Source organism: Hyperolius riggenbachi, chromosome 4 (genome assembly GCF_040937935.1).
Source record: "Hyperolius riggenbachi isolate aHypRig1 chromosome 4, aHypRig1.pri, whole genome shotgun sequence".
Lineage (NCBI taxonomy): Eukaryota > Metazoa > Chordata > Amphibia > Anura > Hyperoliidae > Hyperolius > Hyperolius riggenbachi.
The window spans coordinates 328,860,316-328,878,802 of record NC_090649.1 but is presented as its reverse complement, the minus strand read 5'-3'; the positions used below and the strand labels follow the sequence as shown (position 1 = coordinate 328,878,802).

General features: G+C 42.2%; 1 protein-coding gene across 3 annotated transcripts in view; it reads right to left on the bottom strand.

Moving 5' to 3' along the window:
• Positions 1-18,487, bottom strand: part of FMN2 (formin 2) — a 123,213-nt gene that overhangs the window by 67,090 nt on the left and 37,636 nt on the right. For all 3 annotated transcript variants that reach the window (XR_011019395.1, XM_068231779.1, XM_068231780.1), the window contains exons 5-8: positions 14,883-16,762; positions 10,484-10,628; positions 7,705-7,792; positions 5,668-5,729 (exon numbers count right to left, since the gene is read on the bottom strand). Coding sequence is in view for 2 of the 3 variants with exons in the window: in XM_068231779.1 (XP_068087880.1) it covers positions 5,668-5,729; positions 7,705-7,792; positions 10,484-10,628; positions 14,883-16,762 (2,175 nt within the window). In the remaining variant the exon portion in view is untranslated. The remainder of the gene's footprint in view (positions 1-5,667; positions 5,730-7,704; positions 7,793-10,483; positions 10,629-14,882; positions 16,763-18,487) is intronic.

The following is an 18,487-nucleotide window of genomic DNA, read 5'->3' as shown; positions in this document are numbered from 1 at the left end:
AATTCTGTACCAGGCGAGAATCCAGGGTCTTTTCAATCTCATACTCTGGTTGGTCATCCACCAACACAGGGGGGGGGGGGGGGGGGAGAGGAGTCCACCTGCACTGCTGGCTTCAACAGGGACACATGAAATTATCTCACACCTTTTATACTGGCTGGGAGATCAATGGCATAAGTGACATTATTGATTTTCTTCGCCACTGGAAAAGGTCCTATGAATTTAGGGCCCAACTGGGTGACAATTGTTTTAAGGCCAAGTGACGAGTGGACACCCACACCAAATCTCCTGGAGGGAATCTCCACTCTACAGACCGATGTTTATCTGCCTGCTTCTTCTGGGTTTGAAATGCTTTCCCTAGGTCCCTCTTAACCATTGCCCAAATATCTTTCAGAGCCCTTTTCCAATCCTCCAGAGCTGGGAAAGGAGTGGAAGCGACTGAAAAAGGACCAAACTTACGTGATCTCCCTGACACCACCTGGAATGGGGAGAACCCAGAAGAAGAGCTCTTCAGGTTGTTGTGCGCAAACTCTGCAAACAGCAAAAACTTTACCCAATCGGTTTGCGCATCAGCAACGTAACACCTGAGAAATTGTTCCAACGATTGGTTAACTCTCTCGGTCTGACCGTTGGTCTGTGGGTGGTAGCCTGATGAAAATGCGAGTTCCATGTCTAATTGATGGCAAAAGGCCCTCCAAAATTTTGATTCAAATTGGACTCCCCGATCTGACACTACATTTTCCGGAATGCCATGCAGCCGGAAAATGTGCAGGATGAAGAGATCAGCCAATTCCTGGGCTGAAGGGGAGTCCTTTCAGAGGGACGAAATGTGCCATCTTACTGAACCGGTCCACTACCACCCAAATGACTGATTTGCCTTCAGACCGAGGAAGTTCACCTACAAAATCCATGGAAATATGAGTCCAGGGTTCATTGGGGACTGGCAAGGACTGTAAAGTGCCAACGGGGGCCTGACGAGAGGGTTTACTTCTTGCACATACAGCACATTCTCTTACAAATTCCTTACAATCTATAGGCAGAGTAGGCCACCAGACACATCTAGCTAGTAGATCCTGAGTTCTGGTGGCTCCAGGATGACCAGCATTTTTGTGAGAATGAAAGAATTGTAGGATTTGCAAGCGGAAAGGCAACGGCACAGACATGACCCCCTCAGGCTTTCCCTCTGGTACATCCTGTTGGTAGGGACTCAACGTGGCTGTCCAATCTCTCCATGTCTCAGTGGCTGCCAAAACTACCTTTGGGGGTAGGATGGTTTCAGGAACTGCAGGCTGCACTGACTCGGGCTCAAAACACCTGGAGAGAGCATCGGCCTTGACATTCTTACTTCCGGGAGTATACGTGATTACAAATCTGAATCTTGCAAAAAACAGGGACCACCGGGCCTGGCGAGGGCTAAGTCTCTTAGCCCCCTCAATATACTCCAAATTCTTGTGATCTGTATAAACTGTAATAATGTGTTCTGTACCCTCTAACCAGTGTCGCCATTCCTCAAATGCCAATTTGATGGCCAGGAGCTCACGGTTGCCAATGTCATAGTTTTTCTCAGCGGGTGAAAATCTGCAAGAAAAATAGGCACATGGGTGCAACTTGCCTTGCAAGCCTGACTTCTGAGATAACACAGCTCCCACCCCCACCTCTGAGGCATCAACCTCCACAATGAAGGGGAAGGCGACATCAACATGCCTCAGTGTCGGGGCAGAACAAAACAGTTTCTTTAGGTTAGAAAAGGCCGCATGAGCCTCTGGTGACCAGTGATGAGTGTCAGCCCCTTTCCTGGTGAGGCTGGTGAGAGGAGTGATGATGGTTGAGTACCCCTTAATGAACCTTCTGTAGTAATTAGCAGACCCCAGGAATCTCTGAAGTGCCTTCAGCCCCACTGGCTGAGGCCACTCCAGGACAGCGAAACCTTCCCTGGGTCCATCGAGAGACCAGATGTGGAGATAATGTACCCCAAGAAGGCTACTGACTCTGCCTCAAAGAGGCATTTCTCTAGTCTTGCATAAAGTTGATTCTGTCTTAACTTTTTTAAAACTCATCTGACATGCTGGCGATGTTCAGAGAGACTGGGCGAAAAGATCAGTATATCGTCCAAGTAAACCAGAACAAACTTCCCCAACACTTCCCTGAACACCTCATTGATTAACTCCTGGAAGATGACCGCCGCGTTGCACAACCCGAAGGGCATCACTAGGTACTCGTAATGCCCGTCGGGTGTGTTGAACGCTGTCTTCCATTCGTCACCATCCCTGATACGGACTAGATTGTATGCACCCCTGAGATCTAGCTTGGAAAAAATCTTGGCATTGGTCACCTGCGTAAACAAATCGTCAATCAAAGGCAACGGGTAGCGGTTTTTCACTGTGATCTTATTCAGCCCTCGGTAATCAATACAAGGACGGAGGCCTCCGTCTTTTTTCTTTACAAAGAAGAAACCTGCCCCTGCTGGTGAACGAGAGGGATGGATGAACCCTTTCGCCAAATTTTCCCTGATGTATTCTTGCTTGGCTAGTTTCTCAGGTCCAGATAGATTATACAGATGACCCCTGGGCGGCATACAACCAGATTTCAGATCAATGGGACAATCGTAGGTACGATGGGGGGGAAGTTTGTCCGCTGACTTAGGATTCTGCGTATTGTCTTGGTACACCTTCAACCTGAATATTGGTATTACCCATAGTTACTTTCGCTAAACAATGATGATAACAATTGGACAACCAGCTCGTTAGCTGACCTGAAACCCAGTCTATCTGAGGCGAGTGAATTTGTAACCAGGGCATGCCAAGAATGATGGTAGAGGTTGCCATATGCAAAACCAGAAATTGCAGACTCTCCCCATGTAAGACCCCCACACTGAGTTGTAGACTAGGAGTACGGGATAACGGATGTCTACTCTGCAGAGGAGAATCATCTACAGCAGTGACCCGGATCGGCTGATCTAAGGGGAGCATGGGTATTCCCAATCTTTTAGCAAAATCGTAGTCAATAAAGTTAGCCGCGGAACCGGAATCAATGAAAGCTTCAGTGGAAACAGTCTGACCTTCCCATGTGACAGAACAGGGAAGTAACAGACGATTGTCATGTAGAGGTAAAGACTGTGCGCCTAGGGTATTACCTCTGACTACTCCTAGGCGGCAGAGTTTCCCGACTTCCTGGGGCAATTCTGCACTCTATGACCCTCCTCTGCACATTATAAACAGAGCTGTTCTGTTTCCCTGCGATTCCTTTCTGACCGCATCAATTTGGACTGACCAATCTGCATTGGCTCAGGTGGCGGTGAGGCAGGTGGAGGTGTGGCATAGGAGACATATCTGGTCCGGTCTTTACCACGGGTTTGTTTTTGATATCGTAACTGACGATCAACCCGTACTGCCAAAGAGATTGCTACCTCCATGGTTTTAGGTTCAGGGTATCCCAACATCAATCCTGAAACTGCGTCTGATAACCCTGATAGAAAACAATCTAGCAATGCAAAAGCCCCCCACCTAGCCGACACTGACCATTTCCTGAACTCAGCTGCATAAACCTCAACCTGGATCCTTACCTTGACGCAAGGTCTTTAACTTCCGCTCAGCGGTAGAGGAAATGTCTGGATCATCGTAAATTATGGCCATGGACTTAAAAACTCCTCAACTGACCTGAGTGCTTCATGCCCTGACTCTAAATTATACGCCCAGGTTTGAGCATCCCCTGAGAGTAAGGTCTTAATAAAGATAATTCTCTGTGCTTCTGTTCCTGACAGGTTAGGCCTTAGTTCAAAATACGACATTACACGATTTTTAAAATTCTGAAAGTCAGATCTATGGCCAGAAAACTTTTCGGGTACAGACATTCTCAAATCTGTAACTGGAGGGGATCGCACTGTATTTACAGTCGTCTGAAGGACTTGTAGTGACCCAGATAAAGCAGAGATCTGGGCCTGCTGACCGTCCATCACTCTGATGAGATTTTCCACCGAAGTGGTGAGTGTGTCAAGACGACTGCTCAGTGCGTCCATATTGGTTTGGTCTGGCGTTCTGTAACGATGGGTGTCAGCACACAGAGAGAATCTGATTATTGGCGATCTGCAGTATCACCAAGAATACAGATATATACCTGATTATTGATGATCTGCAGAATCACCGATAATACAGATATATCGCTAACCTCTGGGCACCTGAAGCGTGTAAGTGTTTGGTGTAACAGTATGGATCGGACCACCGGGGTAGCAGGTGGTCCAATAAGTAGAAACAGACTCTACTGCAGTCAAGGACTCCAGGAGGGAGCAGGCCTTGACTGGTTTGCAGCAGTGCCCCCTCTGAGAAGCAGGGGACCTCTGCAGGAAGACTGAGCACCCAAGGGGTGTGTGACAGTCAGACAGGTCAGGCAGGCCGGTCGACAACACACAGACAGATAAAGTACAAAGACAGAAGGCTGATTCGGTATCCAAGGCAAGCAGGGTTTGGCAACGGGAATATCAGAAGTGCAAGGTACCGAATCAGAGATCAGAGGAATGGTCAGGAAAGCAAAGTCATAACAGATATCAAACAATGCCTAGTCTGGGTGTGAGGTCCATGGTCTCTACACCCTGGAACTAGTCTGACGTATAACAGAATGATAACACAAGTTCCCTAGTCTGGGTGTGAGGTCCGTGGTTTCTACACCCTGGAACTAGTCTGAAGTATAACAGAATTATAACACAAGTTTCCTAGTCTGGGTGTGAGGTCCGTGGTCTCTACACCCTGGAACTGGTCTAATGAATAACACAGATGATACACAGTATTCCTAGTCTGGGGTGTGAGGTCCGTGGTCTCTACACCCTGGAACTGGTCTAATGAATAACACAGATGATACACAGTATTCCTAGTCTGGGGTGTGAGGTCCGTGGTCTCTACACCCTGGAACTGGTCTAATGAATAACACAGATGATACACAGTATTCCTAGTCTGGGGTGTGAGGTCCGTGGTCTCTACACCCTGGAACTGGTCTAATGAATAACACAGTAAACTGGCTAAGTGTGGATTCACAGGTCCTCCTGGTTCCACCACACTGAAGGATCTGACTAAGGTCTGAGTGCTAACACATAGGTATTCGCAACGCCAGACAACCAGCAACTGAACAGCAAGAGATATATATTGTGAAGCGCTCCTCAGCGCCGCCCAGCTCCCATTAACCAATCATCTGCTGAGCTGGGGTCAGCTGACCGTCCCGATCAGCTGACCCTTCTCCTATTGGCATAAAGAGCCTGTCTTGCGGCGCGCGCGCGCATGGCTCTCCATCTGTGTGCACTACTAGGTCCAGATAACCCAGACGCATGTTGCTGTGAGGAAACCGCCGCTCTGTGCGCGGAAACCGCCGCCTCACTGTCAGCACAAGCGGCGGCTTCTCCGCAATCCTTCACACGCCATTTTAATGCTCTGTTTGAACTTTTGCAATATGTTTTCACCACGTCTTAATGCCTAAATGTTTTAAGTTGCTGCCATATGATTAACTGATTAAATATTTGTGTTAAACAATTGAAGGGGTTTAACTAATAAAAGTGACCAGTAAGTGTATTTACTGTAAATGTTTAAAAAAATAATCATATAAAGAAATATACATATTGACATTGTATTGTATACAAAACCTTTTTATTCTACCAGTCCCCTTTAAATTATACTTAATTGTACTTACATTTTCATATAAAGCTTGCAGTGTTTCTAAATCAACAATTGAATAGTCCATTTTCAAGATGGCTAGAATAATTAAGAAAGTAAAAATGTTTATTACATTTATATGTTTGGCACAATCAAATTATGAAATATAATGCTCACATCTTAATTTGGAATTGCTTTTAATAATCTAGTGCTACTGCTTTCTAATGAAGGAACAATTATCGATAAATATGTTAAGGTCCATACCTATGGCAAGATTGCTTCATTTGTTTTCACCAATGATTGTTAATTCCGTGTGATATCGCATAACCGTTGCTTAACAAAAATTTGTTAAACGTCTGTTAAAGATGGCCAACAAAGCGCGATGGTCATCCTCTATAATAAAACCCAAGTGTCTCTGCGTCCCATGTCCCTGTGTGTATGTTTTGTAGCACTGTGCATGTGCAGGGAGGGACACAGAGACACTGAAGGGGAGGAAGGGATGGGCCTGTGTACGAGTGCGCAGCAGGCACGCGTAGACAGACCTAGCCCATTTTTAAACGGGCTAAGGTCACTAGTTGGTTATAAAAGACCATCATGACAAATCACATTGGGAACAATCGTTCAATCTTCCACAAAAGTCAATAAACTTTGGCAGGAAAACAGTTTTGTTTAAAACAGTTTTGTTTAAAATGTTTGTTTGCGTGACCATTCATGTTCCGTCATTGACATTTTACGGTTGCGATGTTGGAAATAGATCGTGGAAAGATCATTGATCATTAGTTATGCAGTTCCCCGATCTAATCTTCCTGTGGATACTTAGCTTTATTTAAAGTGACACTGACGTGGAAAAGAAACTTATGAAGAAATGAATTGTATGTGTAGTACAGATAATTAATAGAACATTAGTAGAAAAGAAAAGAGTCTATTTTTTTTTTCAGTTATACAACTGTTTTTCTATAACATTGCATCATTCTCTAATATTTGTAGTTTACAAATGACACTCTGTATTTTAAATGATGAAACAGAGCAGAGCTAATTACCCTTTGAACTTCTTGGCAGAAAAACATTTAACAAACAAGAAACAGTGAGAGACAGGTGGAGATAAGTGCTTCAGAAAATAGCATTGCTCTCTGACTTAGTCAGAAAGCTCAGAGAAGCTCTTTTGCATAGATAACAACGGAAGTTTCTTAACTCTTCCTGTACTAGAAACAATATGAGACTCATATCTGTGCTACTAATGTTCTATTTCTATTAGGAGGCTGAGGGTGGGGGTTATGCTTACGGTCAAACACTGTGCAGGACATTTGCCATTTAGCATCAAGATTTGCAAATTCACCATTGGCGCCCTGTGCTTTTCACAAATATAAGCAGGTTTACATTGAGCGCATGTGACAGATGTGCCACAGTCTGGAGAACGTTCTGCTGCCTGCAACATCCTCCAACATGGACACTTTGGCAGTCCACAATGGTGTGGGGTGGCATTTTTTTGGGGGGCTGCACAGCCCTCCATGTGCTCGCCTGAGGTAGTCTGACTGCCATTAGGTTCCTGAGATGAGATCCTCAGACCCCTTGTGAGACCATATACTGGTGCGGTTGGCCCTGGGTTTCTCCTAATGCAAGACAATGCTAGAACTCATGTGGCAAGAAATTGGTCAGCAGTTCCTGCAAGACGAAAGCATTGATGCTATGGACTGGCCCGCCGGTTCCCCAGACCTGAATCCAATTGAGCACATCTGGGACATCATGTTTTGTTCCTTCCACCAATGCCACTTTGCATCACAAACTGTCCAGGAGGTGGATGTTTTAAAACAGGTCTGGGAGGAGATCCCTCAAAAGACCATTCGCCAACTCATCAGGAGCTTGCCCATGCATTGTAGGGAGGTCAATTTTTGTGTGATTTTGCTCTCAGCACATTCAACTATGTGAACTATGTAAGTATTTATTAAGAATATTTCATTCATTCAGATTAGGATGCCTTATCTTTGTGTTCCCTTTATTTTTTGAGAAGTGTTTGATAAAACAAAAATTAAGTTGTAAAAAAATATTCAAACGTTTAGAAAATAATTATGCTTACCATTCTGAATATCTTTCATGTCTAAATGAAGACTAGACATTAATATTCCCACAGCTTGTGACCTTTTATTGCTTAAAAGCTTAACAACCTGTAAAGTATTAAATAAACGTATTAAAAAAATTACCATATCCATAGTCAAGTATGATACACAAATGTGAGATTTTCTTTCCAGACCAACTTTTTAGCTTTACCCACCTAGTTCATTCATCATGTGCTAAATCCCCTTAGTAGTGTCTAAATCACACAGGTGAAACAAGCAAGCAACTAGTGTAGTCAGATATTAGTCAGGGTACCTAATCTGCATCCGCGTTCTGAGTCTGTGGCTTATTAGATGCACTGGAGCCAGGCAACATGAATTGTTTACAAGTAGATAAATATAGCAGCCTCCATATCCTTATCACCCCAGAATCATTTTAATCTGCATCTGTGTATGTGTTATTTGAAGCAAACATTTGGCATAATACCATGCAGCTATGAGTGGTGAGCACATTTATTTTGTATGGGTGAAGCACTAAGGCACAGTGGTCAGTTGAATTATAATGAGTGTGAACTGCTATGGAGACTGGACATAGACATTAATGCTGCACCGCACCGCACCACTCCACCAAAAACAGGCCTTTAGGGATTACCACATTAGTACACAGTAATCCCTGTCTGGCATCTGTCCAACAGGAAGTGACACTCACTTCCTGTTGGGCATTAGATGACGTGCGCGGAAGTGTATTGCTAAAATATGCTTCCGCACATGCGCAACGCTAAAAACTGCGGCTGGTTTTTCTAAATGCACGCGCGTTACATAGACTTGCATGACTTCTGGTATGCCGCAGATCGCTGCAGGAGCCGCACTGTAAAGTAGGTAGGTACTCGCGTTAGATAGGGAACTTCTGGCGCACCGCACTGTGGGTAGTATAAACTATCCCACAGACATTCATTCCCTGGAGGCATGGTGTGGTAAATTTACCACACGGCCCCAGTGCGAAAGGGCCCAGACGCGCTACAATGCAGTACTGTGAACAGGCCCATAGGATAATATGGGCAGTAAGTTGACATGCAGAAGTATTCTGCGATGCAGTGCAACTGAGCACTGTGAACTGGCTCTAAGACTCACATGGACAGCTGCAGTGAATGAATCCACTGCCTGTTTGCTACTCCAGTGCAGCCACCAGGTACTGGGAATCACTGGTTATGAGAGTTTCGGAGGTGACTGTCTCATGCAGGCACATCTGTGAGCAGCTGCAGCCACATTCAGACGTGGGCAGTTCTTTGCTGCTGTCAAATGCTGATATTTTTGAGATTACACATACACATGCTGCCTATTGGCTACATAAAATTACTGCTGTAAGGAGCTCAGTGACCAATAGGTCAGAGTCTGAACTGCACGCTGTGAATCCAGTTCAGCCACTTGCGTGAAACAGCCCTAACTGAACAGGGAAATAAAAATGAAAAGCCGGCTGGATACATCCACAAACAATTGTTAGCGCTATGGCTGCAAGGAAGCATAATTTATCATAATTTAAAAATCATTAATGATTTCAGAATTAAGCAAAAAAGTTATTTAAGTAATATTAAATCACTAAACAGTTTTAATATTGATGCAATTTGCAATAGCATTTGTAATGAAAGTGGAGATACACTTTAAGTACACTGAGACAGTTTAACCATTTCACCTCCGAGGTTTTTTTTTCCCTTAAAAAACCAGAGCAATTTTCACCTGTCAGTGCTCATTCCATTCATTCGCCTATAACTTTATTACTACTTATCACAACAAAATGATCTATACCTTGTTCTTTTCACCAATTAGGCTTTCTTTGGGGGGTACTTTTTGCTAAGAATTATTTTATTCTAAATGTGTTTTAACAGGAAAAATAAGACATGCTACCGTAATTAAAACCCACACATTTTATTTGCCCATTTGTCCCGGTTATTGCAATGTTTACAATTTTTCCCTAGTACAACGTATGGCACCAATATTTTATTTGGAAATAAAGCTGCATTTTTTCAGTTCTGTGTCCATCCCTGCTTACTAGCCCATAAATAATATACCATAGTAATATACCCTTCTGACATACATATTAAAAAAGTTCAGTTCCTAAGGTAACATTTTGTTTGTTTTTTTATTGTACATTTTTTATTTTATTTTTCTTTTACAAACATTTTTTTTGGGGTAACTTTTGGGGATGTGGGAGGTAAGGGGTTCATTTAAAATGTAAAAAAAATGTTTTTAGATGTAATTTTACTTTTTGGCTACAAGATATCCTCGCATAAAACTTCCCTATGCATAGTATTACTACGCAAAGAGGAAGCTATGCATGGACGTGTAACTATTACATTTTGTGAATGACGGCGCCGTCTCATAGGCTGCGGCGTTCATTCACACGGGAACTTAGATCAATGAATGGGAACTGTGCACGGCAGAGAGGGACATAGTAGCTACGTTCCTGCAAGAAGATATGGGGAAATGCAGTGCAGGGGCGTAGTTACTCATCTTGGGGGAGGGGAAGTGGTTAACTGTTGATCATTGTCATTTTTGATAGATGAGTTAGCATTGTCAGGAGACGCTTCAGGTCTCCAGAGCTTCAGGTCTAGAGTATGTTATCATTATAACAGCTCCAGTTCAGTTAAAAAACAATCACCCTCAGCTCTGTTCCAGTTCCATATAGCTCCTAAAAAATGACATGCTCCCTTCTGGCCCTAAGCAATGGAGGTACCTCCAGGCTCTGGAGCCCCAGCCTTTCCAACACAGGCTTCATAGACTGTGATAAATAATATTAGCACTCACCTGTTTGGACTTTGTCTTGGTTATTGTATCAGAAATAGGCTTCTTTCTTTCCTTTATTGCAGTTTTTGAAAACAGACATTCCAGTTCATGAACATCTACCTGTGGCTCATTAACATCTTCCCAAATTAGAGGGGTATTTATATCTCTAAAAGTAAAAGCAAAACACATTTAATTTTTATATTTGCAATATAATCACTGTAAAAATTTGAATTTGTTGAAGAATATGTAATATAGGAAATAAATATTGACAACAATGTGTATATTGTAAGGCGATTTATGAGGATATACATGTAGTTGAAGCACATCTGTCATTTTAAAACAAAGTGAACCAGTGAGATAAGAACAGAGTATGTTCAGCTCTCCTGTTAAGAGCTCTTTCACACTATCCAACATGTGCACGTGTTACCAACGCAAGGCATGCATGGTGGGGAAATCACAAGCTTCATGCAATAAAGTGTTCCCATGGTAACATGTGGGAACGCTTTTGGTACTGTGAACGTTAACTTGAAAGTCAATCGACTTTCATGTCAACATGCGTGTCACACATATTGTGTGGTGCGTCACTGACAGCACCGCACATAATTGTGAAAGGGCCCTAAGTACTGATTCATTTTAAATGTGAAGTTGTATTCCTGAATTCCACCTTAAATTACTGTATATCCCTAAACAAATTTAAAGAATATTGGCAGAAACTAGTATACAGTGGTGTTTTAAAATTTGTAAACCCTTTTGAATTGTAAATATTTTTCATGAGCATGACATAAGTATGAAGTCCTTAAACTAGACAGTAGATATTAAAATTAGGAACCGATTAATTGAAGGAGTCCAAAACATTAAAACATTAAAACATTTAATCACTGAATAAAATCTTTCAAACTTGCATATTTGTGTTTGTCAAATGTATGTGGATTTCTAGACTTTTAAGTTCATTTGAAGGGGAAATTGAAGACAGGCATTTCACACAATGGGGTGATAATCAGGTACGAGTAACTTACTTTAAAGAACAGAAATCTGGATCTTCAATTACCACAGATGTGTGGAAATGTGTCAAAGCTCAAAGGAAAGGATTTATCAAGACCTTTGAAAAACAGTTATTGATGTTAACCAGGCTGGAAAAGGTTACAAAATTACAGTATTTTAAAATTCTTTAAAATTTCCCAGTTGACTGTTAGGCCGATCATGCAAAAATGGAGGCAGTTCCACACCACTGTTACTCTTCTTGGGAGTAGGCAATCAATTAAAGCAGTTAATACTCCAGGAAATCTCAAAGAACTCCAGGATAATAAGTGAGGAGCTAAATGCCTCTATTGCACTATCAAATGTCAATGTGGTAGGGTTGCAAAAAGACAGCTATCTAGACTGCTATCCAAAAAGTACATTTTTGCCCATAAACACTCTACCAAGTATGGGTAAAAAAGAAAGCTGTAAATGCTGAAAAAAATATGAGACAAAATATAACTTTGGACTTAAACATACCGTTTGATGTATGGCATAGGAGAAAAATAATGCAGTCAAGCATAAGAACCTTTTCCATTTAAAAAATAATATACAAAATATGCTAGTGGGCAGCACGTTGGCATAGTAAACAGTTTTGGCTTGCAGCTCTGGGTCCCCGGATCGAATTCCAGTCAGGGCACTATCTGCATGAAATTTGTATGTTCTCCCCCTGTCTGAGTGGGTTTCCTCTGGGCACTCTGGTTTCCTCTCACATTCCAAAAACATACAGATAAGTTAATTGGCTTTCTCCCAAATTGGGCCTAGACTACAATAGATACACTATATATACATACATAGACATATGACTATGGTAGAGATTAGATTGTGAGCTCCTCTAAGGGAAAGTTAAGTAACAAGACAGTATATACTTTATACAGCTCTGCGGAAGAGGTTGGCCAGGGCCGGTTCTCTCATGAAGCAAGGTGAAACATTTGCATCAGGCGCAGAGATTCCAGGGACAGCACTGTGTACTGTTAAGAGCATGCAGTCAGAGTAGGAGGAGAAGTGAAAGGAGAGCAAGTGGGAAAAACAGCTTGCTGTGCTGTGTGAGACAGTCTGACAGTGAGTGAGGAGGGGGAGCAGGAGAGCAGCAGTGTTTCATGTGGCTTGCACAGCAGAATGGGGGAGGTGGCATTGCTGTCCTGACTGAGGAGGAATGGAGTGGCTGAGGGTGAGCAGTTTGTTTGACACAGACTCACAGCCAGCCAGTGTGCTTATGTGTTGGGTTGCAGCAAGTCATGTGAGAACATTTAATGAAGCAGAGTAAATTGTCAGGTGCTGTATGATCATTCAAAATTGGAGGGGGGGGGGGGGGGGCATTCTCACAAGGCAGCAAAAAGTCTAGAACCAGCCCTGATGTTGGCAATATAAATACTTATAATAATATCATGGTTTATACCTGCTGTGCTTCATTTGGATGGGATTCCATTATTGATAGAGCTATACTGTACATTGGGAATTGAACTGTGCAAACAAAACAAAAACTACAGTGAAAGTGGAGGATATCCATCCATGTACTGAAGAACAAGAAAACCTAGTCATGCAGCAAGACAATGGCACACAAATAAATCTAACCACGAAGATCACAGAGGCGTGCACCTTCCATCCAAGGATTTAATTCCACAATGGTGACAGTGTTACAGTACAATCTGCTTCATTTCATCTAAGTGCTAAGCCTTACAACATTCTTGCAAACATGGGTGGGTCTTACATGTCCATGGTGTAACTGGTCATCAGGTAGGTGGTGGGTGGTGGGCACAGAAGGTGGCAAGCGACAGCCGTTTTGCATCTCCTGACGCTTGGTCATGCTGCGTACCAGTCAAAGAGGAGATCGTGAGCTTCTGGAATTAAGTCGGGGCATAAACCCCGCCCCTTCCAGTTGCATCACCTTCTCCGTGTTAGAGCCAGTTACACATGTAAGACCCACCCATGTTTGCACGAATGTTGTAAGGCTTAGCACTTAGATGAAATGAAGCAGATTGTACTGTAACACTGTCACCATTGTGGAATTAAATCCTTGGATAGATGGTGCACGCCTCTGTGATCTTTGTGGTTCCATTTGAACTGTTTCTTCTTGCATACTGTTTGTAGAGCACACGTCCAGCGACAGCAGGTACTCATAATAAGTGCAGCCAGATGGTCAGATAGCTCACTATTTCTATGGGATGCACCACACTTACGTACTCTTGTTCTGTTGAAATGTACGCGAATACATCTGTCACAGTCTCAAAAGAGTTAAAGCAGAAGAAAGTTACTGCTCTGGTTGATCAAACTCCAACTCTTAATACTATTGAAATGTTGTAAAACTAACTGAAATGGGCAGTTTTGTCAGATCATCTCTGAGTTCAATCTGATGTGTGAGGAGGACTAGCCTAAAATTTCTGCAAATTGATATTCCAGAGATAAAAGTTTCCAAAAACATTTAATTGCAAGTATTGCTGCTATGATCAAACAATAGTAAGTTGAAAGCAAACATTCACATACTTTTGCCACACACAAATATATAATGCTGGATCATTTCTTCAATGGATAAATAAGCAACCATCATTTTTTGGTCTGTTTTGTTTAACTGTTTCCATATTGTCTAGTTTTAGACCCTGCATTAGAAAGGCATATTTATGTAGTAATATAAGAAATTCAAAATTCACAAAACTCTTTCTCGTGTGTAGTTTTGGTATTTGAATAAAGGTTGTTGAAATTTGGAAACCCAAATACGCCCATCAGCTCAACCCGGCATCCAAATAAGTGGACAGGGTCAGTTTACTTTTTTGCTTTTCATGTTGCGTTGCATGTGAGCCATGTGAAACGCATCGTGAAGAGCAAATAAGTGATCTCCATTTGACCCTGTCCACATGTCTGGGTGATGAAGTATGGTGATGGGCAATTTCTGGTTTCCCGAATTTTAACAACCTGAATTAGTACACCAACACTACTGGTGTTCTCTGAAACTGATTGATTGAAGAACAGTATAGTCTCATACACACACTGTATTGCCCATAATGAATGAGGAACAAAGGGTTGGCCGAGTATCTTTCAAAACAGAGGTAAAACGTTGCGTAAAAAAAGTGATTTAAAAAATTCACAGGTGGCTAGTTACGTACTTCCAGGCCCTCAGTTTTGAGCTTTTTCTAACAATCTGATCTGTAGCCCGTTTTTCTAACAATCTGATCTGTAGCCCGTCATTGTGCCATCATTGAATTCTAATGCCGTCAAACGTCATTTGTTTGTTGCATTACTGTTGAGGATCACTTGTTTTTTTACCAACAGTGATCAAACGTGTGTACAGAAATTAAAATAAATAGCTGAGGGTATTTTTATTCACTGAAATGATCAACTAAGTAAAATCTTAGCCAATATGCCTATATCCATATACCCTAGTTTTAAATGATAACATTTAATATACCTTTTTCCATGTAGTTCAATTCGTGTCCAGTAAAGGGGCTTCATAGGCTTTGATGGTTCAATTGCAGCTTTTCGGGTTCCTTTATCATGGCTCAGTCCTATTGATAATAGTCCAGCAGGCAGAGGTGGTTGTAGATAACCTGGTATTGATGAATGAGGTTGTTGAGGGTGATTTTGTATCACCCCAAAGGAAGGACGACTTAATGGAGGTAGTGGTGGGGGTGGTGGAGGAGGAGCTGATGCATTAGTAGATAATGGTGGAAAAGGAGGGGGAGGAGGAATGGAATGAGATGCAATAGTGCCTGGAAGTGGAGGAGGTGGAGGAGGAGGAGGAATAGAATGAGTTGCAATAGTGCCTGGAAGAGGAGGAGGAGGGGGAATATAATTAGATGCAATAGTGCCTGGAAGTGGAGGTGGGGGAGGAGGAATACCCTGAAGACCGATAGTGCCAGGTAATGGAGGTGGGGGAGGAGGAGGAGGATGTATAGAATGAACTGCAGAAGAACCTGGAAGTGGCGGAGGAGGAGGTATTAGGATTCCATTGGGTTGTGGAAGTTGAGCTGAGGTAAAACCTGGAAGAGGAGGTGGTGGTGGAGGTAGTTGTAGTAATTGTGGAGATGGAGGAATTAAAGAAGTACCTGGCACTAAAGCTAGATGTGAAGGGAGTGGTGGTGGTGGAGGAGGGCAACCTGCACTTATATTTGACTGTGATAATTGATGAAAAGAATGAGTTTCAGTGCTCCCTGGTAAAGGAGGTGGTGGTGGAGGAGCAGGAGTTGCATTTGAACCACGTGCTAAAAGTGGTGGAGGTGGAGAAGGCACTGCAGTGGTACCTAATGAGAAAGAGAGAGCTGAAGGAGGAGGTAGCGGTGGAGGAGGCGGAATTGATGCACTATGTGAAACTGGATATGGAACTGTAGTCATATATGATGCTGTGGGATGATGAGGATGAGGAATTGAACTAGAACCATTAAGTAATGGAAATAGGTCTGATGTAGGAATGTTTGTGGTAGGACATGGTACTTGTGATGACATTAATACAAAGGGAAATGACTGCTGTGGTAGTGGTGGTGGAGGTGGAATTGAGTTGTTGCATGGTTGCTCGGGTAGTGCTGCTGGAAGACCATTTACAGAAGTAAAACACGGGAGTGGTGGCGGAGGAGGAATTGCACTACAAGATTTATTTTCAGAAGGAAAAGCTGAAGGAAGTAGTGGTAGATTGGTATCAAGATTAGAATAAGAATAAGCACTTGAATTTGAAGTAGATGATCCATGAGATGTGAGACCTGATGAAACATCTTCTGTGCATAGTTTTGAGTCTGAGTGATGTGCATTATGGTAAGAAGAAGCAGTTAATGTTGGAGTAACCTTAACATCAGCAATATTACTACCGGTAGTAACTTTATTTCCACAGGTAAATGTCTGTGACGAGTATGGCAAAGATGTATCTTTAGCTGGTCCTTTCTCATTTTCTGAAAGAGATTGTCTTTGTAAATCTTCAGCATCATATTTCAGCTGTGAGTTACATTCCACGGTAGATGACACTGGCTGGTGTATACCTTTAATATCAGTTACAGTGGATCCAGGATGAGAATGTACACAAAATAAAGGCACTTCCTTTGAGACAATCTCCTCTGTGGGTGAAGTCTGCACAGATTTTCCCTCTATGTTTTTTACTGATATAATTTGGCTTTCTCCATTTAGTGGGGCATAAAACTCAGAATTGGGATCTTGTACAATATTTGTAGGCATGCCTGGTTGTTTGTATTGCTTTTCATGTTCAGCAAGTTTAGCTTTTAAATCTTCAATGGTTTGCTCAAGATGTTTTATTATGTTTTCATGATCTTCCTTGGATGACACATGCTTTAGACATGCTGTGGCCTGTTTAAAGAAGATAACAGCTTGAATTATAATTCATTCATTATCATACATACATCATTTTTGAAAGACAATGTACAGATAAACTGCACAATTTTTTAAATAGATAAGATGTTAGATTCTGTATAAACATTGACTCTAATGAAATGTTACTTCAATTATGGAAACTTACGACCATTCTTAAAGGACCACTATAGCAAAATGTATAAACAAAATAAAGCTAAAAATAATTCATACTGAAGATAAAACTAGTAGAAGCAATAGTAAAGGGTTAATAATTTGTTAAAAAATAAATCACACTATTGTTTACACATTCATGACAGCCTGCATGTGATGGCTCTTACTGAGAGCTTATGGGAGGCTGTACTGCAGGCTGCGGGGTAAGGGGCAACAAACCATCATTTTGAAGCAAAACACCATTCCCCCTTCCTAGAGGTAATAGACTTTTGAGTATCCAAATGGCATTTCAGCTAGTAGTAAAACTGTCACCTGATTTTAGCCACGCAGAGACTTTATAGATCAAGGTCCCCTCCCCATATACACAGGCACAGCAGAGGACAACCTCTGCACGTAGCAGAAGAGCTGATGCATCTCTCCGTTTAGCACTGAGGCTAAAATCAGATGACAGTTTTACTACTAGCTAAAATGCCATTGGGATACTTCACGGTCTATCACCTGTAGTAGACATCAATGTTTTTTTGCTTCAAAATTATGATTTGTTGCTCCCCCCCCCCCCTTCCCGCAGCACACAGTACAGCCTCCCATAAACCGCCAGTAAAAGCTGTGACATGCAGGGTGTCATGAATGTGTAAACAGTGTAATTGTAACTAATTGTAAATCCTTTACTATCCCTCCTACTGGCTTTCTCTTCAGTATAAATACTTTTTAGTTTTCATTTTTATACATTTTGCGTTAGTGGTCCTTTTACACTAGGCATACTTCATGTAGTTTTTTGTGTTAAGGCTCCTGCCTTGTGTTCTATTCAAATACCACAGTCTACATACAGTTTTCACTTTACATGAATTCTGCATCACAACACCTTAGGTGGTATCACAGTGGTGACAGTTCTCCTGACCTGAATTTTTGGGAAGCGGCTGGCTTGAGTGGCCAGGCCCCTGATGAGGCAGCATTGATGAAACTAGTAGGGTGGAGCTTGAGCATGGAAGAGAAGATGCTGGCTGGCACACGAGGATGCTCTGACTATTTTTATGATATGCGCATATTTTTCTACTGGAATGCGAGTACAATACTTCTTTTAATCTATTAAATAAAATGTTATTACATTATTGGAAGCATTTCAGTTTTAAGGTTCATTGTCGGAAAGCCTACTTTGTGGAATGTACTTGCAAGGGAGAAGGAGACTGTTGCGGCTGAATGCCTAGTTGATGGAAAAGTTTGAGCTGGTATCACTGGTCTTTAAACGGTCAGCAATTGATTCCGGTGAGCCTTGAATTGTATATGCATGCTGGTGGAGGCACGCTGGTTGCTGCGACACTAAGAATACTTTGGGACACAGAATTGAACGAATGTTTATAACAGAATTACACTATCTTGCCCTTTTCTGTTTCATTTCCCATGATATTGAGAAATGCTGGAGTAACAGTGTGAGGACAGTGCTTCGATTTGATAAAACCCTTACTGCTGATCTATGAATAAATCAGCTACAATAGTTGGTGAGCTTTTAACAAATTGGATCATGTGTGGTGGCAGTGCACTTTGCTCATGACC